The sequence below is a fragment of the Perna viridis genome, chromosome 13 (assembly GCF_037379345.1).
Source record: "Perna viridis isolate PV_CMFRI_1.1 ecotype Kerala chromosome 13, ASM3737934v1, whole genome shotgun sequence".
NCBI lineage: Eukaryota > Metazoa > Mollusca > Bivalvia > Mytilida > Mytilidae > Perna > Perna viridis.
Window position 1 is genome coordinate 35569045 of NC_142457.1, and position 26385 is coordinate 35595429.

General features: G+C 34.1%; 2 protein-coding genes and 1 pseudogene across 5 annotated transcripts in view; 2 read left to right on the plus strand and 1 right to left on the minus strand.

Annotated features, from left to right (window-relative positions):
• The first annotated feature begins 468 nt into the window (after positions 1-468).
• Positions 469-9145, plus strand: LOC148600628 (ficolin-2-like). 3 transcript variants are annotated; one of them, XM_088558511.1, is made up of 5 exons: positions 469-691; positions 4377-4513; positions 5256-5352; positions 8081-8245; positions 8843-9145. In XM_088558511.1, the coding sequence occupies exons 1-5, from the start codon at positions 520-522 to the stop codon at positions 9091-9093; spliced, it is 822 nt and encodes a 273-aa protein (XP_088414637.1). In that variant the 5' UTR covers positions 469-519; the 3' UTR covers positions 9094-9145. The 3 variants fall into 3 exon arrangements, with proteins under 3 accessions (XP_088414637.1, XP_088414638.1, XP_088414639.1); XM_088558512.1 differs by having other exon boundaries at positions 470-691; positions 4386-4513; XM_088558513.1 differs by having other exon boundaries at positions 640-782; positions 4386-4513.
• Positions 9146-12128: 2983 nt separating this feature from the next.
• LOC148600629 (microfibril-associated glycoprotein 4-like) lies at positions 12129-18753 on the plus strand (annotated as a pseudogene). Its single transcript, XR_015917810.1, has 5 exons — positions 12129-12445; positions 13101-13228; positions 14941-15037; positions 16668-16832; positions 18426-18753. The product of XR_015917810.1 is annotated as a microfibril-associated glycoprotein 4-like (transcript).
• Positions 18088-26385, minus strand: part of LOC148600630 (uncharacterized) — a 31632-nt gene continuing 23334 nt past the window's right edge. The window contains exon 7 of the mRNA XM_088557729.1: positions 18088-18225. Coding sequence (XP_088413855.1) covers positions 18149-18225 — 77 coding nt within the window. The 3' untranslated portion in view covers positions 18088-18148. The remainder of the gene's footprint in view (positions 18226-26385) is intronic.

Sequence of the window (26385 nt, forward strand, 5' to 3'; positions counted from 1 at the left end):
GTTGGAAAGCCTACATATTTTTATTTTTGATATTTTGTTTACAATGCTTTAGTAAACAGAAATTAACATTTGTTTTTTTCATATAACCCGTGGTCATAGGAGATAAAAATTGTGTAGAATGCACTGTAGAATTCGAAAGTAAAGGAGATAACTCTGTAAATGACATTCAAATACAATAGAATCTATTGGATTTTCAATGTTGATTATCTCCTAAGAGCAGACAGATTGGAATGAATAATTGTACATTTCATAATATAGACCCATAAAACAACTTAATTGCAACATGAAAATATGTAGCCTTTTTTTGGGGTGTATCACATTTTTCAGATTTTGCATGATTCTTAGAAAGACAGCTACTTAATACATAATATATGACATTTACTGAGGAACGTAGTCAAAATAACTTAATTATAATCATTAATCATCTGCCAACACCTCAAAACACAATCACTTCCTACTGTTTGTATCAATAATTCTGTATTACACTAACAGCTACTCCAGAAACGTTTAGGAGTAACCATGGGTGTGATTATCGTCTTTGTTGTGTTTTTCTCAACAATGGTTTCAACAGGTGCTACCGTGAGAAATATCAGTAGTATTCCATTGCCACTCGTGGATAAAATAGCGGCACCACTGACGGCAAATATTGATATTACTGATTATCAAAGATTATATAGACCACGTAGTGAAGGTACAGGTTGCTTCTTCTTTAAATGAAAGTGTTGAAACAGTATTTAAAGCAATGGAAAAATTGAAATCGGAACTTCGGACACCAAAACAAGGTTTGTATAGGGTATGTAAGTCTCGTCATGTGACCCCGTGATTTCACGAGAATGGGTTCTAATCTACTATTTAAAAGCATAGAGATTTGTCATTTAGAGAGCGTTGAGTTCAGTGTTAAGGGCAAAAAACTTTCTGTGTAAAAAATACCGATAAAAATGAAAAATAACTATTTTTACATGATAAATGTAGTAAGAAAATACATAAACTAGAAGATTTTACATTGTTATACAGCGGAGTACCCGGAAGTAAACTATAAAATACAGATCGGTCTTCGGTTTTCAATACGTTCTATATCGGATATTCCTGTTAATAAAATGAAACTAGAACGAGACTTACATGCCCTATTATTTAAAGGTATAATTAGGTTTTATGTTGAGCTTGATTCAAATTTTAAATACCATAATAATAAGACTGATGGATGCTCAAATAAATTATTTTAAATCATTAAGAAGCTGTCAATAAAAATAGACCTAACCAGATGTGGTCTATCATGCTAAAAGGTCTGTGAAATTGTGACATGCGCATTTAAGAGTACTTAAGGGAACCATGATTCCAGCAGAAATCAAAAGAATGTGATCCAAGGACAAAGATTAAACATGGAAAACAGACTCACACAAAAAAAACAAAAAAAACCACAAAATAACCAAAATAATACATACAAAGTAACAAAAGGAAATGAGAAACTTGGACTCCACTAAAAACTGGGAGCATGAACCGGGTGCATCGGCAGGGTAAGCGTCTTCAGATTTTCTAGAAACCCCCATCGAGTTGCCAATAAAGAGTCAAGTCCAGGATAGACGGAAGAGGAAACTATGACACGTTGAACAAATCAGTTTTAATGGTACAGATGGATACACCGTAACGATCCACGAGTTCACGACTGTAGTGATGACGTTAGGTCGCTCATAGAGCATGTCGTTAACCGCCTCAGAGGTCTCAGCGTGCTCGTCTATGGCATGTCGTTAACCGCCTCAGAGGTCCCAGCGTGCTCGTCTGTGGCATGTCGTTAACCGCCTCAGAGGTCTCAGCGTGCTCGTCTGTGGCATGTCGTTAACCGCCTCAGAGGTCTCAGCGTGCTCGTCTGTGGCATGTCGTTAACCGCCTCTGAGGTCTCAGCGTGCTCGTCTGTGGCATGTCGTTAACCGCCTCTGAGGTCTCAGCGTGCTCGTCTATGGCATGTCGTTAACCGCCTCAGAGGTCTCAGCGTGCTCGTCTGTGGCATGTCGTTAACCGCCTCAGAGGTCTCAGCGTGCTCGTCTGTGGCATGTCGTTAACCGCCTCTGAGGTCTCAGCGTGCTCGTCTGTGGCATGTCGTTAACCGCCTCAGAGGTCTCAGCGTGCTCGTCTGTGGCATGTCGTTAACCGCCTCTGAGGTCTCAGCGTGCTCGTCTGTGGCATGTCGTTAACCGCCTCTGAGGTCTCAGCGTGCTCGTCTATGGCATGTCGTTAACCGCCTCAGAGGTCTCAGCGTGCTCGTCTGTGGCATGTCGTTAACCGCCTCAGAGGTCTCAGCGTGCTCGTCTGTGGCATGTCGTTAACCGTCTCAGAGGTCTCAGCGTGCTCGTCTGTGGCATGTCGTTAACCGCCTCAGAGGTCTCATCGTGCTCGTCTGTGGCATGTCGTTAACCGCCTCAGAGGTCTCAGCGTGCTCGTCTGTGGCATGTCGTTAACCGCCTCAGAGGTCTCATCGTGCTCGTCTATGGCATGTCGTTAACCGCCTCAGAGGTCTCATCGTGCTCGTCTATGGCATGTCGTTAACCGCCTCAGAGGTCTCAGCGTGCTCGTCTGTGGCATGTCGTTAACCGCCTCTGAGGTCTCAGCGTGCTCGTCTGTGGCATGTCGTTAACCGCCTCAGTGGTCTCAGCGTGCTCGTCTGTGGCATGTCGTTAACCGCCTCTGAGGTCTCAGCGTGCTCGTCTGTGGCATGTCGTTAACCGCCTCAGAGGTCTCAGCGTGCTCGTCTGAAGATCGTTGGTTTGAACCCCGACGAGTCATAACAAAGACTTCAAAATTGACAGTAACCGCTTTTCTACTAAGCATATGGTATTTTGGGGATAGAGTGACGATTGGTTGGTTCTGAATCATAACAATACGTCATAGTGGGATGACATGCCTACCTGCTTCTGTGAGTTGGTACAATAAAAATCCGGAATAGCTTGTTGGATTAGTAGAAAGCAGTGCTAATCGTTCTTAAATTCGTCTGACATAGGATGTGAAACAATAATTAATCAATCAATGTGCTATGTTAATTTTGCTGACCAAATCACACAAAGCATAAAGATTGTGGTCAATTTACCTGTTAGTTCAACAAATATACACAAGTACATGAAATTACATTAGTATATACGATGATTATTGTCTTCACACATTCTTTTGACAATGTTTATGGTATCCTTGATGTAAACAAATAATAAGGCATACATGGATTCACAATTGTGAAAGGGCAGTTCATCGTAGAACAGCTGGCCTAGCTTTCATCGTGTTAGTATCAAACAGTTTTATGTGATAAGGAAGAACAGTAAACTATTTTGCTGTAACTGTGGAACCAGAATTGGCATCTACGAAAAAAGACAAAAACGAATGCCATGAATAATGATTTTGGAAGTAAAAGAATTTCAAAGTCGTTTATCCTAAGCATTTCATTTACAAAAATAATTCATTTTGGCACAATTAAACCAACAAGGGTAGATAAATATTCTATTTAGAATGACTTGGCTGCCAGTTATTATACGTGATATAGAAATAGAAATAGCCTGCTCGGAAGTTAGTGCTCTTCCTGGCGGTGCATTGTCCTAACCATAGATGATTATAGCACGGTTGACTTCAAAAGAAATATAACCGCATTATATGTTATCACCGTTTTACCTCTGCTCTGGTATTAAGACCTTTTAAGCATCTTATATTAGAATAAACATTATACATGTTATGTATAGGTGTTCCTGATGATTAAAATGTCCACCAAGCTAATATATACACGGTTGGTTGGACTGGTTGATGCTAATATATACATGGTTGGTTGGAGTGGTTGAAGCTAAAATATACATGGTTGGTTGGAGGACAGTCATAAGAAACAAAAACTTCTCTTTGATAATTCAAAAGACAAGTTCTTTTTATATATAATCAGTAAAACAAACAGCGATTGCAAAAAAAAAAAAAAAAAAAAAAAAAAAAAAAAAACACATAAATACCATTCCGCAAGAAAAGCAGACAATGGACAGCACATCGGTATTTACAATTCGGTCATTTTTTGCCTATGGTATATTGAATACATCTAAGAAAACAACCGAAAAGTTATTTAAATATACCCCAAAGCATCCATGACGTAGATATTTTTAATGCTGATATAGGGAAAAGTTTGGGGAAACAAATACCGCTATTTGTTTCGTGTTGCATTTGAACTACATTTCCCCTTTCAATATTTAAATAAGGCATTTTTTCAAATATTTTGATGGTAATTTCTGGATGTTTTGAGGTATAAATATTTGGATAGTACAATCAAATCTGTGTGTTTTTGTTGTGCCGCATTTTATATATGTTTTGCCTGATTCATAGACAGTGTAGTAGTTTATAGATTATATTTTAAGAATTTACAGGTTTTTCAGCACAAAGGCCCACGGACTGTAGTGAGTTAGATAAAAGAAGTCGGAGTGGAGTTTACACAATTTATCCTGATGATTCTTCAGGTTTCGGGGCGTTCTGTGACATGGATACAGATGAAGGCGGATGGACCGTATGTTGAATAATTCAGTTAGGTTTGAAAATGTGACTAATGAATGTTGCTTGTTATCATGATGATAAGTTCAAAAATATTCCGAATAACCAACTGGCAGTGAAAACTGGTTAAATGGAATACTAATTGGTATATATGTTGAATGGAATACTGATTGGTATATTTGGTGAATGGAATGCGCCTTTGTTTTTTTTTTTTTTTTTTGTTTGTTTGTTTTTATTTTTTATTTTAAGATAAAAGCCTGGTATATGTAGACCTCCATCAAAAATTTACATCTTCTTTATATAGTTTCGGTAATTACGAATTTAAGTTAGATTTTATAATGGGTTGTAGTTAAAATTGTTATCACAAAAACATCTATTCTATTCCAAAATTGTCCTTGTACGAAATGATAAACAATGCCATTCCATAATTTCTGATATTGCTTGATTAAAATTTTTATGGCCTATTTATTGCCATGTTACTTTCATTCCATCTTTCACCCATTGCCTGATTTTTACAGAGTCTGACACTTTATGCATAATGTCATACTAACTTGATTAAATAAGTTTCCTTTCTATATTGAACGGTTTAAGAACGGTTACAGTTCTCCTTTGTATTGGCAAAACGAGGTAGTATGGACATCTGGAATCAATATTAACTAAAGTTACAGCCTCAGTCAATATGATTTCGGATCCTTGGGTCCATAAAATTCCATATTGTCCTCTACAATCTATAAACCAGGATGTTTTATTAATCGTAGGTTATCCAGCGACGCAAAGATGGAACAGTAAATTTCTTTAGAGATTGGGATTCTTACAAATACGGATTTGGACCATTGCACTCTGAGTTTTGGCTCGGTAGGACTGTATTAAAAATGCTCAACCAGAAAGCTGCACCTTGTCAAGCACAACATTCAATGAAAAAAATCCAGTTATTTTAAAACCTTTAAATTTCTTATAAAAATTTCAAAGTTATTGTAAGTGAAAACAATTTGTTTGCACAAAGAAGCCATATTCAACTGACGAAGCTTTAATGTAACATTGTAATTAATTAAGGCTTAGAATGATTGACTTATATTCTTACATAAAATCAACTTAGACAGGCCATAAATTGCTTGTACAATATTATTTCTCACAAACGGCTTTAGTGTTCAAGTACAAATTATTTCTTACTCACGCAGAGGCTGCATGTGAAATGTCTTAATTATGCAGGTACATCCAGTATGTCTAATTTGTAATTAGTAATTTGCGAACCAAAAAAGCAGCAAAGAGGGTTAGAGAAATAGATAAAAAAAATAAATAATAAAGTGGAGATAAAACATCACTGGTTATTTAATGATCTAACCTCGATTTCATGAAAAGCCGTAAGTGTGAAATTGATCGTAAGTTATGACGTCATAAAGATATTTCAGGTTGTGACTTCATTACTTACGATCAATTTTACACTTACGACTTTTTGTGAAATCAACGCCTGGTTTTGGGTTTCGTAAAGCATATCGATTTGAGATTTTCCTAACATCGTTTAGCTTTTCCTCAAATATGATTAATTTTTAGAAAGGCTTTAAAACGTTATTTTGAATCGAAATCTCTGTATTACTGGAGTCAAAGTTTTCGTTACTATAAATTTGTTAAGATTTTAATATATCTGCCATAAATAGAAAAGTTTGATGCTGACGTTTGGCTGTACTTGTCGAAACGTAAACAAAATGTGATTTGACATACTAGTTTTTTTTATGGTCATGTAACAAAACTCGAAAGTTTAAGTCTGGAAAAAAAAATATCTGGGTAAAGTTATCCGTAAGGGTAATCTCCACCGTATCATTGTTAAATCATGTAATTAATGATTTTATTGGTTCTAATTGGATCTTGATAATGAATCAAATATTAATTAATTGCGTTTCGTCCTACTTAAGCTTCCTATCATTACTTTTATCTTGGCATTTGCATGCAGGTCTTGTTTTAATGAGATATTTTATTAGATGCTCTCAATAAATATTGTGTGTAAACATCCAGACTACTCTATGATCAACTGCATTGGTACTCTATTCCATGTTTTCTAGTATGCCGTTAGCGTTTTATAGTTCTTTCACAAAGTTCAAGATTTATGAGTCTCACGTAACATTACTATGTAAATCGTCGCATGAACGTCATTGACTTTTATCTTGGCCGTTCTACCACGACACTTGCGCTGGACTTGAAGTCATCACTACAGACGTTTTATGGCCGTCATCATGAACTCGTGGGTCGTTTTGGTGTATCCATCTACAACATTGTACCCGATTTGTTCAACGTGTCGTAGTTTTCCCTTCCTCTTTCGTCTACCCCGGACTTGACTCTTAATGAGCAATTCTCGGGTGGTGTTTTTAGAAATGCAGAGAACGCTTACCTTACCGAAACACCTGATCCCTGTTTCCCGTTATAGCAGAGTCCGAGTTGCGCATTTATTTCCGTTACTTTGTATTATTTTAGTTATTTTATGTTCTTGGTTGTATGTATCTATTTTCTCCATCTGGTCTTTGTCCCAGGATTGCGTTCTTTTAGTTTCTGTCAGAATCTTGGTTCCCTTGATTACTCTTTTACTTAGATATTTTATGATATATTTTATTAAATCCTGTTGGACGTGTGTTATTGATATTTATGTGTTAGTAAACAAGATGTGCTTAACAGTGGATTTTGAATTTTGAACTAGCTTACAGAGCGAGTACTCTCTCGAGCTAGATACAGATTGTCTTTTGTCTCATTATTTGAATTTAAATAGATTTTTATAGTTCGTTGTATTGTTGTAGTTTCCCACCACTGTCCCAGATTAGGAGAGGGTTTAGCGCTCACAAACATGTTTAACCCGCAACATACTTTAGGTGCCTGTTCTAAAGCAGCAAACTGTTTTTCAGTGGCAGTCGTTGTTTTTTATGTTCATTGTAATTCGTTTTACGTTTTTTTATAGATTAGGTCGATTGTCGTCTTTTATAAATAGTTTCATTTTCATTTATTTTAGGGCCTTATACAGCTTGCTTTCAGGTATTGGTTTGCCCATAATTGAAGTTGGTGTTGTGTCCTGCAGACGTTTTATTTTTCGGTGCTTGGCTTTTTGGTCGATGACTGTCTCACTGACAAACATATCACATCTCCTATTCTTATATTTTATTTGTCGACTTGCCGTTCGTTTATTCGTCCTTTGCTCTTTGTAGAACCCGTGCGTATTTTTTTTCAATTGTTTTGTTTTTATTTATTTATTTTTTTTTTTTTTTTTTTTTGTTTTGTTTGGTTTTGTTTGTTTGTTTTTTTTTTTGTGTTTTTGTTTGGTTTCTTTCTTGTGATTGCATTAATCAATGAGCTAGAAACATTCTTGTATTCATTTTAGTTACGAATAAATGAAGAGATTGTTTGTCAGTTTTGTCTCGGTTGGCTGATATAGTTACTTCAACATGCATTTATAATCTGGCGAAATCACCTACAAAACGTGGTTCACGCAATACACAATAAATGGTATAAAAATAGAATATAAACATAATATATAATTTATTTAAGAACCAAAATTCATTATTGTCGTCGTTTATTATTATTTTTTTTTCTATATCACTTTCAGGAAACGACAACATCCACCAAATAACGTCACAAGGAACGTACATGTTAAGGATTGATTTAGAAGACTTCGAGCTTGACAGAAAATACGCAAAATATGGAACGTTTACGGTAGGACCAGAGAGTAGTGGTTATAAACTCAAAGTGAGTGAATACACCGGGAATGCAGGTAATAATAGGATAATAAGTTGTAAAAAGTGAAAAACCAAATTATTAACTATTAAGTGTCAAACTCAGTAAGAATCAGGCAGTGGATGAAACATGGTATAAAAAACCACACCATTCGGAAAGTTTAATTTGACTATTTGCACTATCAGAATCAAGAAAAAAAATAAGATTTTCCATATTATATTGGTCTTTTCGATAAAATTCCATTGAAATGCACTTTAAATGAGCATTTAAAGGGCAGATAACTACATCAAACATTTCTTTTTTTAACATTCTTTTGCAGAATTTACGAATGAATCCGATTATGCAAAGATAAAATACGTAACAGTCTTTCCAAATAGAAAAGAAACATCCTTGAGTGAAATTATATTGTCAGTTCGGTGGGTTTTGACATGCATTTTTCTGATCTTTTCTTTCCCCCATTTTGCACTTGACGACAAGCTTAGCGCTGCTGCAGGCCTATTCTTTTGACACCCGGACCCGCATGGGACTTTGTCAATGACGACTCGCCGCCAAATTAGTCTATAGAATCTGATACCTACAAATTATCTACCAATCATATAACATCATATTTCTTTGTATCATATTTGTACTTCAGGAGACTCTTTGACATATCCACACAATGGAAGTAAGTTTTCAACAAAAGACAAAGATAATGATTCATGGCACAACGACTGTGCTGGACATTACAAAGGCGGGTGGTGGTACAATGAATGTCACGCCAGTAATTTAAACGGATTGTATCTTAGAGGAAATCATAGTTCATATGCCGATGGTGTCAATTGGAAATCTTGGAGGGGATATAAAAACTCATTGAAGTCGACCACTATGATGATCAAGCGTCAATGAAAACAATGAAAATAGCTGTATTCCGGTGCAAACAAATATATATTTACTTATTGATAGTCTTTTACTTCAGACCTTGTTTAATGTACAAACTAAATAAAAACGAAGATTTACGCAAAACATCATAGTCTCGAAACCTTTAAAGCCTTGTTTTATCATAATCGAAATTCGAAATTCGAACAAAATGTATCTTAAGACCGTAATTGTTACAATGACCCAAAACCCGGTAAAAGGTGCGTTCGTCTGGCTTATGTGGTCTAGGTTTGTCTTCTATGATAAAATGGACTCAAAGACAAAAATAATATACAAGGAAACAAAGATTTGTATGCAACAAATATTGATCACGTGAAATTAATGCGAGTCGAGTTTTGCCTATAATTTATGTAAACTTCAGACGTCATTAATGTGAATTTCACTTGATATTCACTTAACATTAATTTCTAACAATGTGGAACAGGGTTATGTTATAAAGCACAGGACGCTTACCCTACCGGTGCACCTGGTCCATGTTCCCAATTTTTAGTAGGGTCCGAGTTACTTTTTATGTGTTATTTTAGTTACTTTATGTTCTTTGTTGTGTATGTCTGTTTTCTATGTCTGATCTTTGTCCCTTGATTACATTCTTTTGATTACCTCTAGAACCTTGGTTTCCTTGATTACTCCTTCACATGACAAGTTTCGTGAAAATCACATGAAGGCTCTATTTATCCAATTTAATGTAAATTTTGTCAAATTCAATTCGCTCAATTCACTTAAAAAACATATGAAATTTCATGTGTTAATTTATGGAAGCAGTAGTAATAGGGTTCGTCAGACTCGTTTTAGTTTCATTTTCCGATCTGCATTTAATTGTTTACTTCCGGGATCACAAAGCGCATGTACCAATTCAAAATCTTCTGCTCCATGCTTTTCTTATTATTTTTATTATGTAGAAATATATATGCGTCTTAATTTTTATTTGTACTGTTATCCAAAAATAGTTGTTTTCTTTTAATACTAAGATCAGCGCTCTGTAAATGACAAATCTCCATGCATTTGAATGGTAGCTTAGGACCTATCCTCGTTAATTGTAAGCTGTTTGAATCAAACTACTTTTTGGATATTAGAACTGGTGTAAGGTGTTTAAAGATACAGATACATTTAAGTAGTACTCCGGCTAAGAATCGTGCAAAATGAGATATATGGTTGAAAAGCTTACATATTTTATTTTTGATATTTTGTTTAAAATTTAACTCAAGAAAACAGAAAATAATTTATTATACATTTCACTATATAGACGTATAAAGAGACTGAATAATAAAATAAAAATGTGTGTTCTTTTTGGGGTGTATCACATATTTCAGAATTTGCATGATTCTTCCAAAGACTGCTACTGTAATACGATGGCATGGTTACAGATTTCTTAACAAAATGTTTGTCATCTTAAAGAGTTTCGTTTACTCTATGTTATAAGTCATAGCTCATATTTTTATATGAGTACTTTGAGTGAATATTCATGAAACCGAAATGGCGGGAAATATATTCGCATCTCCTCTTCCTTTTGATAAATATGCCTTTATTAAACTTGGTCTTCATTTGTATAATGTGTATAGACATTTTTTTATGTGCATTGATAACATTCCACTCACTTAAAATGTTTTACAAAACTGTCAACGTATTGTAACTTTGTGGCTTACCCAATCCTTATACAGATCTACTCATAACCAGTTAATTCAATTATGATGTCTTAAACACAGAAATGTACCTTTCATCCTACAAACGATCAGAGAAAAAAAAAGGTACTTACTACAAGTGCTTTGTCACAAATTGAAAGCAAGTTCTATAATTTCTCGACTAACGATAGGAAGTAATGATGGCGAATTCCATTGAGAGGGAATCCATGCAACAACCAGGCAGTGGGTGGCACGTGACAATTTTGTATAAAAAGATTCAACCATTCCATACCACAAATACATCCTTTTTCAAAATTGAAAGTTTTTGATTAACCTCAACGATTAAAGAGATATAATTTACATACAAAATATTGAAATTCATTGAAAATGGGGAAATAAATCTTTAATTTGAGCATTTTTTTTTTGCATTGTTAGGTGATTTTAAACTATATTCTACATGATATATACATTACATTGGAACAAAAATTCTGTGGGATAAAACTCATTCTGTGCCAAAGGACCGATTTTCGTACAGACTCGTAAGCCTCTTAAGTCCATAATTTACAGTTAACAACATGGCGCATGTTTTCATATCGGTTAATAAGGAAAAAAAGGGTAAATAGCGTACATCTTAAAGCCAATTTGTGACAATATTTTTTTATTTAACTTCGGTCAAGGAGGTAGATCATAGAGTAAGGGAAATAACTCATGAAATCAGTTATCATGAGTGTATGTATGTATCATATTCAATTTTTCAAAGCCTATCAAGCTATAATTTGAAACAGAATGAAATCAGTCCAAGTTACTTTGATGCTTATAAGATTGATGTTAAATGCTAAATACAAACGTTCCAATAACTTGTAAGAATTGTGTCCCTTACCCTAGGTCTACCTCTTTCGACACCTATCTGAATCAAACCAGTCTATTAAAGTCCAGAGGAACTCGGTTTAGACACCTTTACTAATGTGCTTGAAGAAAATAAAACTATAGCAGGAAGTCCTTCCAGAGCACCTGGACATTGAAAACAGACAAACACAACAAAGAACACAAAGTAGCTAAAATCATACATACAAAGTCACAAAATTAAATGAGCAACTCGGACTCCACTAAAAACCCACTAAGTCATTATAAGGATGTAATTATAAAGAAAACAGTTTAAGACATCCGAATGAAATGTAGACTGCCTCGGTGGTCTCAATGTAGCCTGCTCGCCTCGAACCCCGACCGAGTCACAAAATGGTGTATCGAATTGGCTTGCCAGATACGTATACAGATCTGTAGTTTACCAAATGACACAATTATTATACTTTTAACCAATAAAATTTCTTATCCTCTCAAATATCATATTTTTCAAGTGTTTTCTCACAAATTACAAACGCATTACTACTATACATTTGTTTAATTTCTCAACAAATCCAAGGAAATAAGGATGACTTTGATATTTACTTTCGCTGCTTTTTTCTCCACAATGGTAGCAACATGTGCAACAGTAAGAAATATCAGTAGTCTTTCGTTACCTCTTGTGGATAAAATGGCGGCATCGCTGACGGCTAATATTGATATGACTGATATGAAAACTGTTATCAAGGACTATATAGACCAAGTTGTGAAAGAAAACGTTGCTGCTTCTTTAAATAGCAGTCTTGAAACTGTAACCATAGCAATGGATAAAATGAAGTCGGAACTTCTTACTTCAATACAAGGTTTGTAAAACTTTAGCGTGGGAATAGTTTTATGGTTGCCTCATCTTCAACTTGATTCTAGTCTACTAACTAAGTACTTAGAAAATACGACTATTTGAATCATTATAAAATGTAATTAAAAGGAAACGGTTTAAGACATCCGACTTGAATGTAATGTACCATCGCGGACTGACTCGGTGGTCTCAAGTTAGCCTGATCGCCTCGGGTGCAGAAGGTCGTGGATTCGAACCCCGACCGAGTCACAGTTGCAAGGAAGACTTAAAAAACGGTAGTCACTGCTTTTACGCCATGTGTTACGACCGATTGACTTTAGCGTGTCGGGTTTGTACAATACAGGGTTTGTATGATTGGTCAATCGTTCTCGTTCTGAAATGCATGAAATATCTGCCATAGGACGTTAAACCATTATCAATCAAATAATGTACTTTGCTAATTCTGCTGACCAAAAAAACATAAAACATCAATAATACTGTCAATTTAATGGGTTATCAAACAATCATTTCTGCATTTCAGATAACATTTCGATTTAGATTTCATGGAAAGAAGTATGTGTTTTTCCTCCATTGTGCACCCACGGACTGATTCTTACAGAAAATATCAGGAAAATACAAAGTTTATGTAATATATATTTTAAGAATTTAGGTCTTTTTTTCAGCACCAAGACTCTCTGACTGTAGTGAGTTAGATAAAAGAAATCGGAGTGGAATTTACACAATTTATCCTGATGGTTCTCAAGGTTTCGAGGTATTTTGTGAAATGGATACAGATGAAGGCGGATGGACTGTAGGTTGAATAGTTCCGTATTTTATGACATGTGGCTTACGAATGTTTTCGTCTTGTCATAATTATAAGTTCAAAAACCTCATCCGAAACATTCAGTATGCTACCTACTGGCATGTGAGGTTATCTTTTTCCCAGAACATATAATTAAGTACTTCACCGTCTAAGAATTAAGCAGCATGTGTATAAGTGGCACATGAAGGATGATTTACTTTATTATCTAAGTATCATACCTCATAAACTCTAGAAATAACCACCAAAGTGTCTGTAACGTTTGCTGTTTTAAGATATTAATAGGTCAAATTTAATTGAAATGGACTATGGAAAAATGGGGGGGGTACCTTTTCCCTATATAAGCAGAATAAAAGCTGCGTCACTGGTGCTTCGAGTTAAATATAAGTAGCTTTTCGGTTATTCACTAAATATATTGAATATATTTGAGACAAATAAAAACAATTTGATGAAAATGATATGCTACCAATTGCATGATTCTTACGCAGAATGGTATTTAAAGAACAAAAGTAAAGTCAGTGTTTTTACATTATAAATTGAAAGTGAATCAGCACGACACAAAATATTCTGTATGATTTAAAACTTGAAGTGAAAACTGGTTAATTTAGATATGTAGTGAATGTAACACATTTTTGTCATGATAAGAACTACCGAGGCGAAGTAAAAACCCGGTACACCTCAATCAGATATTCACGTCTTTTCTTGCATAATTACATTTATTACCGATTAAATTTATATATTATAATCAATTTGCAAGTAAAATGTGTTTACCAAACTTTTCTATTCCGGAAGTCTCCTTATACGGAATTATTAAACTCGTCATTTTGTAATACAGTATTATTGCATAAGGTTTTTCATATCGGCTAAGTTATTGGTCCGAGGATAACTATATTAGACTGAGTCAAATTTTGCTGGCCGAAATCACCCCAGATTTGTCTCCAAATAATTTGTTGACGTCAATGAAACAATGTAATTTTAAATTTTGACGTCATCAATCTTTAGGTTGAAGGAGAATTCAGTACAAAAACAATATATATATCATTTTCGCCAATGGCGTCCACAAGTATAAATACTTCTACTGGACGGCTGAATCCGGTTTTGGCGAACTTTTATATTTTGTACTGTATTGGCATTTCTGATCATATTTAGGCTAATGTTCGAGCGGTAGTCAATAATTCCTCACATTCCTTGATATTGAATACTTATTGATATATTACAATACATTGTGCATAATGTCATAATATGTTGATTTAATGCTTTCACTTTTATATTGAAATATCATAAAACAGTTACAATTCTCCTTTGTACTAGTCAAAACTGCCAATAACTACAAAATACAAAAATGCGCCAATACGGGATATAGCTGTCCAATACGTCTTTTTTGACTGGTTAAAATTCATATTGGCCTGGCGTATTGAACTAGTTAGCCAATAAAGGTATAATTGCGTAAGGTTTTCCATACAGGCTGAGCTATTGGTCCTTGGCTAGAAATATTGGAGTTCGGCTACGCTCCAGTCCAATATGGCTAGCCTCGCAATACCATTATAATATTAATCAATATTAGTTTGTATAGACCTATTTTATCTATATTAAGGAGTTTACAGCCTCAGACAATATCATTTCCTTGGGACCATAAAGTATCATATTGAGTAACAAAGACAACAACTGTTTATCATAAAACCATATTGTTTTCTTATTTGAAGGTTTTTCAGCGACGCAAAGATGGAACAGTAAATTTCTTTAGAGATTGGGAGTCTTACAAATACGGATTTGGACCTTTGAACTCTGAGTTTTGGCTCGGTAGGACTTCGTTTAAATATGAAGCCTACTCAAAAGTGCCACAAAAGCAGCTTTTTCAAAGAAAATTTTTAATGAAAAGATTGGGAACAAAAGACTTATTAAATTTATATCAACTGTAGTTTTAAATTCAATAAATTAAGGCTTTTTTAACGTTTGATGAAAACAACTCGTACAAAACTTTTCATAATTCATTTATTTTTTGTCAACTGTCTTAGAGAGTAATCAAGGGATTCAAGTTTATAGCGGTAATCAAAAGAATGTAAGCCAGAGACAAAGACCAGACATGGAAAACAGACATACACAACAAAGAACACAAAGTAACTAAAACCATACATACAAAGTAACAAAAGAAAATTAGCAACTCAGACTCCATTAAAAACTGGGAGCTTACTGGTAGGGTAAGCATCCTCTGCTTTTCTAGAAACACCCGCCTTTAATCATTCTGACAAAGAATCAATGTTTTTATGTTTTTTATCCATTTTCAAATACACCTGGTAGTAATATAAGAGCAAATTAAAGCAAGGAAGAATAGTGGGAAGGTCCAGCTAAAGAATCATTGGCAGTATGGTGATTTGGCCTCGGTTTAAAAAAAATCTCTTTCTGAAACCGGGCATCGTAGCCGAATAACATGACTATATCTATGTTTTCAATAGTATTAAAATTAAGTTGTAGTCTTTGCAAGAATCATGCAAATTCTGTAAAATGTGATACACCTAAAATAAGGCTACATATTTTTATTTTTGTTTTAAAGTTACTTTATAGGACTGTATGATGAAATATATAATTATTCATTCCAATCTTTCTTCTCTTAGGAAATAATCTACATTTAAGATCAAACCGTTTCCATTGTATTTAAGCGTCATTGACAGAGTTATCTCCCTTAATTTTGGATTTCACTGTACATTCTATATAATTTTTATTTCATAAGAGCACATGTTATATGAAAGACCACATGTTAATTTCTGTTTACTATGACATTGTCAACAAAATATCAGAAATAAAATATGTAGGCTGTCCAACCATGTATCACATTTTGCTTTAGTCGAAGCCGAAGTGCTACTAAACTGTGTAACTAATAATCTTAGTACAACTCTTATTGTTATCTTTTTGAATTTCGAAATTATTTTAATTGGTTTTTTTTTACAAACATGACTATATCGTACGACTTGCAGTTTTTTCTTCATTTGCAATTTGTTAAGTTTTAATTGTTATCTATTTTTTATTACATTTGTCATCAAGCTGCCGAGTGGACGCATAACTCTTGTTCAAATTGTTACGAATATTTAAACACATGACACGAGATTTGTATCAAACGAGTGTTGATATGTTGATATTGTAACATCGATATCATCTGATGAAATCACGTACTAGAGCATGACGTAGTACACAAACTACACATTAAACGCCGGTCGTAAATTTGAGATCACAAAACATAAAATACAAGTTTCGTAGAAAAAATAATAACGCGTCAGTTACAAGACAAAAAGAACTCTGTAACAATTCATATTGCAAACATAGTTACATTAATTTCTTTTTTTTTTCAGTTCAATACTGTCAAAAAACTTAACTTCTTCAAGAGTGCATAAATACGATAATAGAAGAATCTCAAGCTAGAATCTGTTTATTTCAGGAAACGACAACATCCACAAAATAACGTCACAAGGAACGTACATGTTAAGGATTGATTTAGAAGACTTCGAACAAAACAAAAGATTTGCCAAATATGGAACATTTACAGTCGGACCAGAAAGTAAGGGATTTAAACTCGAAGTGAGCGGATATAGCGGGGATGCAGGTAAATACATATCAACTTCTTGTTTTAAAAGTGATTGATTGATCCATGATATTTGAATGGCAGAAGTATTGAATTTGAGCACTGAAGTCTTGACTGGATTAAAAATACAAATGCTCGGGCACTTTATTTATGAATAAATTTTATGTTTTAATAAATTAAGTAAAGTTTGTTTTAAAAAAAATGTAATTTATGAGAAAATTTGAAAGAGAAAAATAAAAGACAACTTAAGAAAAAATACATACAGTTTTGAAAGAAATAAAAATGGAAGTTGACAAAATTTGAAATAAAACTATTATATGCTTTAACCAATTGAAATAATAATATCCGTCATATCTGTCATTAAAAAGTGGTCTTCTCAGAATCAGTCAAATTCTGAAATATGTGATACCCCCTCCCCCCCAAAAAAAAGGCTTCACATTTTATTTTTTTGTAATTAAGTTATTTTGTTGCTTTTCCGTTCATTCCACATTCAAAATTAAGCAGTTTCTAATGTATTTTAGTGTCATTAACAGAGATACTTCCTATGAACAAGGGTCATATATGAAAAGCCACCTGGTAATTTGTGTTTATAATTTTTTAGTGTTTTAAACGAAATATCAAAAATAAAAATATGTAGGCTTTCCACCATATTTTGCATGATTCTTATAATCCTTTCTTTAATTTGATAATGTTCGCTGTTCCGTTTAAAAATAACAAGGATATCAAAGGCATATGAAATATTCTATTTTATGTTACAACAATGTGTATAGAAAACAATGGTGGGTCAGAGTGCTCGATTTTTAGTATAAAACTTTTGAAATTTTAGCGGGAAAAGGATCTCTCTGGATTTTCCAATGATTTTGACTTCGTAGGCTTAATCATTTTAAAATTTATAATTATGTTTAACCTGGGTAAACCGAACACCTGTCAAAACGAGACAGTTTTTTAAGTCCAATAAAGGTTTCCTTGTACATTTCATCGGTAAGATCTTTATGGATCTTCCATTAGTTTTATGCACACACTGTTAAATTGTTACTCTAAGCAGAAAGATTATTTAGCGGAGAGATACGTTGTGAGTAAGGAAGCGGTTATTAAGTCTGCGGAAGCATTTGCCTTCAATAAGTGCATACGATGTATTGCTTGGTGGGTGTGACATTTAGACGTATGAATATGACGTTTTGAAACCAAGTTTCATATTGTCATATATCTGAAGGAAAGATCGTTTCTTAGTTTAAACATATTTATTCAGGTACAATGTATATAAGCACAAGCAGATACATTACACACTTTTGTAAACAAACAAACTCATGGTATGATTCGGAAAGAAGCTAAATAGCTTATACAAAGGTCCGTGTCCTCGTCTCTTGACCGATCACCAAGAAAACATGTATAGTAGTAGACTTCATCGTTAATTCTAAAACAAAACATGTATAGTAGTAGACTTCTTCGTTAATTCTAAAACAAAACATGTATAGTAGTAGACTTCTTCGTTAATTCTAAAACAAAACATGTATAGTAGTAGACTTCATCGTTAATTCTAAAACAAAACATGTATAGTAGTAGACTTCTTCGTTAAATCTAAACAGTCGAAATTGCATTATATTTGTACTTCAGGAGACTGTATATAGGAGCACCAAAATGGAAGTAAGTTTACAACGAAAGACAAGGATAATGATAGATGAAAAAATAACTGTGCTGAACAATTTAAAGGCGGGTGGTGGTATGGTGCATGTCACGCCAGTAACTTAAACGGACTGTATCTAAGAGGGAAACATACTTCATACGCCGATGGTGTAAATTGGAGTACTTGGAAGGGATCTAAATATTCACTAAAGTCGACTGCTATGATGATCAAACGACAATAAAAAAACTCAAATGCTTGTGCATGAAATACAGTCAAAAACAATCATGTACAAAGCAATAAAAACCTAGATTTAGCATAGCTCATAGTTCATAGCTCAAACTTCCAACGCCTGAATGTTTGAACAAAATTCGAACAAAAGAAGCGTCCATGTAAAAGCAAGCTAGGAGCGCCCGTTTCAAAGCACGATATCAGCGTTCGTTTAAACGTACGATGGAAGCATTCGTTTAGCGTGCGTTTGGTGTGTACGAAGGTCTCACTAACCACTTCTAACGTTTCCATTACTTTACATGTTAAACAAGTAACTTTAAAAGTTTCACTGTGAATTCCCAGGACAAATGACACCTTAAAGTTGCATATCATTGCAAAAGTTATAATTCATAATAAAAATCATAATTCTAATTCTAACGGTACAATGACCGTTGAAATTCTTCCCAAATTTACTTGAATAAAAAATACTGAAAATCAACATTTTTACCTTTTCTGCTAACTGACAGCATGGAGGCAAATTACTCACACATTTAAACAATATTCATGCACTTTTGTAGTAAACTACAAATATGATTTTAAAGTACACCTTCTCAGCTTTGTTTTGACTACTTTTGATCAGAATACACACAAATAATGTACTTACAATGCATATTTCTAGGTTCAATGTTTTTTTATACTACATGTCCATAGGGGTGGCCATTTGACCCGGATGTAGTTAGTGAGACCTAAGCGTGCGTTTGGTAATTGTACGTGTGGGAAACCTAAACGTCTCAAGGAGTGTAAGTAAACACTGTGGATTGCCAAATAAAATATCATTAGACAGTCACTGTAGTGTCCTTTCCAAACAAGCACAATAATTATAGGAGCTTGGTCTGCTACTCTAACTTTAATGATATAACAAAGCCTTCTTAGCTTCGAAATCGTCATATATGGAGTGGGATTTGGAACTCATTGATGACTAAAATCGAAATTCGAGATAGTAATAGATATTTAATGGAAGTTATCTGTATAGAAAGTGCCTTGACCCCATCTCTCTCTCTCTCTCTCTCACTCTCTCTCTCTCTCTCTCTCTCTCTCTCTCTCTCTCTCTCTATATATATATATATATATATATATATATATATATATGTGTGTGTGTGTGTGTGTGTGTGTGTGTCTTCAGTTGCGTCTTTTACAATTATAATATCTTGGTTACAACTGATGTACTTAAGCCCATGTCATTGTTATGTTGTCTTAAAATGAAACATGTTCAGTGGTTGATGCTACCTAAAGCAGGGAAACTATTAAAAGGTCAAAAGATTAAACAGAAGTGTTGAACATCTAATATGGGAAGGTCATTCTCCGGGACAGATTCTTTAAACGCTTCAGCCTGTCCGCTAAAAAATACAAAAATCTTTCAATCGGGAAAAAGTGAATGCTAAGTGAATATCAGCCGATTGTCAATTGATGTTTCATTTGAATATTGTCCTAGAATTTCGAAAGGCCTGTCTGTAGCGGTAAGTAAGTGAGGAAAAGAACGACTGTCGCAGTCGACAAATACAATAAGTCCAAAATCAGTCGTATATCGCAGGAGTTTGTTGATAATGCAATGTTAGACTTCCCTGACCTTGTGTATTAGCCAAGTCGGAAAAAAATTCACCAGTATGTACTCCCTTCCCTCTCAACTTGCAAAGTTGTTACAAGGCCTAAAAATATATTATTAATTTCCATTAAACGATATTGGGACTCCTCTACCATTTAGCTTGTTTTAAAAGAGGGTCTTATAAAACGACGTCATGGTGACTACGTGTAAATACACAAATTTTACTGTATATATGGCAATTAAAAAAGTCTTTCATATCGTCATTATTCTGAAGTTTTTTTCCAAAACATTACAGGAACACATTTCTTTACATCATGGTGTATATATGAGTAAACAAATCACCTGTCTGAACGGAAATATTTTAAGATCCAAAAGGGTTCCGTTTACACAAGGTTCATTCATTGTACCATAGAATTGTAGGCTTTTCCTATGCAAGGAACACTATTATACACTTTTTAAGGTGCATGGTAAACAGGAGCATTGTGACCCAGACCTTCTGACCTTTCGGAAATGTATTCATGCAGTTTTATCAGGATATGACATGAGTTTGGCACAGCCTACAATTTACATTTTCCGCTTCTTTCTTACATTCTTTGTCGTTGAATAACGGAGCGATACCCGAAATAGGCGAGATAAGGTAGGTAAACAGTTGTCCATTTAAAACAATTAGTTAAGCAAACAGGATTAATAAAGTGGATCAATTTTAATTCAATTTAAAGGCTTGTTCTAATTTTAATTCACTTCCCTGAACTATTTCTGTAAACCTATCTGATACCTATTCCGCTTGGCTTTACGTATGTATTGAACCTTGCGTGTAATGCTCGGTGTAAATAAAATCCAATTCATAATTTGAAAACGAAAAAAAAAACAACAACAACATATAAACCAGTAGAGCACAAACAATTCTACAGAAACAAACAACTGTACTTTAAAGACTAATAATACCCATCTTTTGTTGTTTGTGTTAATTATGAATTCTAATTCAGACAAAAAGTGAAAAAAAAATTAACTCGCTGGAGTCTTGAATTAGTCATCGTTATATATCAACAGACGAAATTTGACAAAGCACGAATATTGAAACTCACGAATAATGGTACATTAAAGCATGTCTAAACAGAAACCCTTTTGGACTTTAATTTTCGTATCTAGGTAGCTGATCAGTTTACTCAATTAAACTACATTAAAATTAGTATAACATATTTTAACAAGTGTCTGATTCCACAGGTTTTAGATTACTCAATGTTCGATTCAAACATGTGTTACAGAACATTTTGTTATTCATCATCATTTAATTGGGCTATGAAAGTATGGATGATTTTTAGGCGTCAGTCGTGGACTTAAGATTAAAAAACTTAATAAAAAAACATGCAATTATCTTAAGGTAACAGTCGAATTTGTCTGTAAGAGTGCCAATTAATTTTCAAAGTTTTTCGTTCGTTTGATATATCGACGTTTTGCTACGAAATCTGGCTTTACTCTCACAACTGAATAATTTGTGTGTGTGTGTGTGGGGGGGGGTTTATTATTTATTATTTATTTTTTTTGTTTTGATTGTTTGGTTTTTGTTTGTTTTTGTTTGTTTTGTTCTGTTTTGTTTTGCTTAAAGGATAAACCCTAATTCTAAATTTTGTTAATATCCCCTTCTATATATATAGAGGCAGTATACCATTACCTCTACCATAAAATGTAGATATATTTTTCAGTTGATCTGTCATTGTCTAACATGTGAATTGCACTTTCTTTGTAGAGCACGGATAAGTCAGGAGTTCGTGTTTGTTGATATTATTACTATTTAAGTAGTAATCTTTGTAAGAATCATGCAAAATACTGTAAGATGTGATAAATCCCCATAAAAATGCTACATATTTTCATTTTTGTTATTTAGTTGCTTTATATGTCTATATGATATAATGTATAATTATTCATTCCAAACTGTCTGCTTTTATGAGATAATCCACATTGGAAATCCAACAGTTTCTACTGTATTTTTAGTACTTTACAGAGTTACCTCCCATATAGAGAACATTCTATTTAATGTTTATGTCCTAAAAACAAGGGTTGTATGAAAAGCTATATGTTTATTACTGTTTATTATGACATTTTAAACAAAATATCCAAAAAAAATATATTTAGGCTTTCCAGCTGAATCATACTTACATGATTCTTGGTAAGAGTGCTACTTAGTGCCTATTTTTGGTCTACATATGTTATATTTCCATAATAATCCATTTCTTTTATTCAATTCTGTAATACGGAGAAAACCATACTTTCATTTCCCACTAATTTCAACAATTTTAAACAAATTCAAGAACGATAACACTCGCAAACGGCAAGTCTCATGTACAATCTAAATGATTCTTATCTCGAAAGTGCAACAATTACCGAATGATAAACTAAGACTGGTTATGTGGTTAATAAATGCTTCTGAATTCAGTGGGTTTTGACATGCACGTATCACCTGCCGTCTCATTTTATAAAGACCTCTACGCGTTTTTTGTTTTTGTTTTTGTTTTTGTTTTTTTTTTTTTTGTTAAAATCATCCAACAAATCAGAAAACTTATAGTAAATAAAATTATATAGTAAAGCTACAAAGGCAAGAGAGGTTTATTTATGTTATAAATGTGTAATAAAAGTGTTATAAATGTGTTATAAATGTGTTATAAAAGTGTTATAAATGTGTTATGACTGTGTTATAAATGTGTTATAAATGTGTTAAAAATGTGTTATGACTGTGTTATAAATGTGTTATAAACGTGTTATAAATGTGTTATGACTGTGTTATAAATGTGTTATAAAAGTGTTATGAATGTGTTATAAATGTGTTCTAAATGTGGCAAGTTTTATAGATGAAGACACAATCCCTCAACTAGACAGCTTGTCTTTCAGTGAAACCTGCAAACACCGAACCTTGAATAATTTGATTATCTATCAAAACAAGACCCGCTTAATTCTGCCATAGCAATAAAGATGTATTTTGAACTTTGGTGAACCGAAAAACCTGTCCAAACTGAACTGATTTTAAAGGACATTACTCTTGAAATCAGTGATATCTTTGTATCATATTAAATTTCACAAACGCCTTTCAAGCGTCCATTTGAAACAAAATGAAATCAGTCCAAGTTACTTTGATGCTTATATGGGATTGATGTAAAATGGTGAATACAAACGTTGCAATGATTTCTTAAATTTGTGTCCCTTACTCTAGGTCTAATACCTTAAAGGTCAAAAGAAATTCGATTAAGACAGATATCACTGTGATATTATTATACAGAAATGTTTCTCACTACATAACTTCCGTGTTACGTAACAAGTACATCAGGCACAAACTAAAGATTTACTGATGAAATTCTGTCAGAATTTGACTGACCATGTCAGGAGTTGTCTGGGATATATTATGTACTTTTTTCGATAATAGTGATTCGTCTAATTGTATCTATTGTAAATCTCTGAAACATGCATGTGTTAGCAACGGCATATAGATTTTGTGCTCTGAGACATAATTTGCTCGAAATCTTTCTGTCGGGAGTGACGCATATCCGACAGAGCGTACATGGTACAATTGTGTATGCAATTCGGAAGTGATTGTGTGTACTTTTAAAGAAGACAATCAGTATATGCAATAGAAAGTCTCGCATATTCCAGATATTCCGAGACATCATAGCGGTAAATATCAACATGTAAAATGTAAATAAGTACAAAAAGCTCCAGCTCTAATAAGCAGAGCATGACTTCATATATCCTTACATAAAGAAAGTCGAATAACAAAATTCCCAACTGTTTCATATTTACGTCATACGTTACAGTGAAACCTGTCAAAATGAACCCGTAATAACTCAAACACCTGTCGAAACCGAATCATGAATAGTCCGAACACCTGTCTTGGCCCAGGATAATCCGAACACATGTTTAAACCAAACTCTGAATAATCCTATGTCGAAACCGAACCCGGAAAACCCAAAAACCATCTAAAACAGACACTTTTTTCAAAGTTCCTTTATACATATTTTAATGTGTCTTAAATTCAGTAAGTTAAGGAGGTAGACCTAGGGTAAGGGATATAACTCTTAAAATCAATTATATGGTTGTATCATATTCAATTTCACAAAAGCCTCTCAAGCTTTCGTTTAAAGCAGAATAAAATCAATTTAAGTTAATTAGATGCTTTTTATGAGCAACTCAGCGTGTGTTTCTAAAAAAGCAGAGGAAGCTTACCCTACCGGTGCACCTGGTCCATGCTCCAAGTTTTTAGTGGAGTCCGAGTTGCTCATTTGTTTTGTTGCTTTGTATGTCTGATTTTAATTACTTTATGTTCTTCGTTGTGTATGTCTGTTTTCCGTGTCTGGTCTTTGTCCCTGGGTTGCAATCTTTTGATTACCGTTATAACTTTGGTTCCCTTTCATTACTCTTACATAAGATTGGTGTAAAATGCCGCATACAAACGTTCCAATGATTTGTAAGAGGTCAATCCCTTACCCTATGTCTACATCCTTAAACACCTGTCTGAATCATTCCAATGTAATAAGGTCCAGAGCAGCTCGGTTTACACAAGTTTACTATGATGCTTGAAGAAAATGCAACTAGCCAGAACTCCTTCCGGAGCACCTAAGTTCACCAACCAGTTTAGCCTGGTTTGTCGTATTCAATTTTCTTTCTGTCCTTTTTTACTTATTTCGAATTTATTCTTCCCGATGATCTCTTGTTCAGGGGATTTCCCCTCGTTTTCTCGACTTAAAAAAATCGTTAAATGTAGACATGAGTTGGGTACAAAATACATTTAAATTGATATCAAGAAAGTGTAATCAAGGGAAAGTAATCATGAGAATGCAAAACGAGGTCTGGTCTAAACAGGTTTTTTAGTTAATCAGGTTTGGTTTCGGCAAGTTACAAAGAAGAATATGATTGTTGGTGTTTAACATCCGAGCAGCAATATTTCAGCCTACTCCTATCGAATACCACAGTAGGGTTCTTTAACGTGCGAGGAACGTGACATCTTTCCAAACACGGTGCGCCACTATTGTTTGCGATCAGGTTTTTCGTATTATAGCCTGACAACCCCAGCATGTAACACGCCAGGGGTACCTCATTCCACCACCTGGGGCTCACATCCCAGTTGCTTTGTGGGCAGAGCGCCTAACCCCCGGCTAGGTTTCTGAACACTATTTAGTCGCCTTTTACGAAAAGCTTAGCTCTGCTGCAGGGATATTCTTTTAACATCCGGGCTTGCACGGGGCCACAGAAGAACAAGTGTTACAAGTGTTAATATAATTGATATCAAAACCTGTATATTTTCTCCATCATAATAATCAATAATGCCTACTGCATCAAAACACATAATATTTAGTTCGTTGGACCGTTTGGTCATGTGAATGGACCGTAAATCACCTTTCTATACATCATATGCAACGTCATTATGACTGTGCATGTCAATAGTCAGAAGATATTAGTCATTAATGTATGTTTGTGTCGTTGTATAACTTTTTAGTCATTATGACTGCGCCTGTCCACAGTCAGGAGATGTTGGTCGTTAATGTATCTTCGTGTCGTTATATAACTTTTCAATCATTATGACTGCGCCTGTCCACAATCATAAGATATTGGTCGTTAATGTATCTTCGTGTCGTTATATAACTTTTTAGTCATAATGACTGCGCCTGTCCACAGTCAACTTTTTAGCTTTATTTTAAAGAACAGTTATCGTTTTGTTACTGTGGATTTTATAAATTTGCTTGTTGGGACCTTTCAAAGCTTTCTGAAAGTATGTTTTCACTTGATGAATGCTTTTTTGGTGACCTCTGAAAGTATTTACTTTTGTGTATTTAGGTTAGAAACTGGTGCCTTTGTTACGTTTTACGATATCCGTTCTTTTTTTCAATCGTAAATTTTGTAACAGCTCATAAATCTTCTTTTTTTTTAAATTAACATCTTAAGTAACAGTCCTTGTAAGAATCATGCAAATTCTATAAAATGTGATACACCCCAAAAAAAAAAAGGTTACACATTTTTTTTTATTTTTCTTAGTAAGTTGGTTAATGGGTCTACATGATGAAATGTATAACTATTCATTCCAATATGCCTGCTCTGAGGAGATAATCCACATTGAAAATTAAACAGTTTCTATTGTATTTTAGTGTCATTCACAA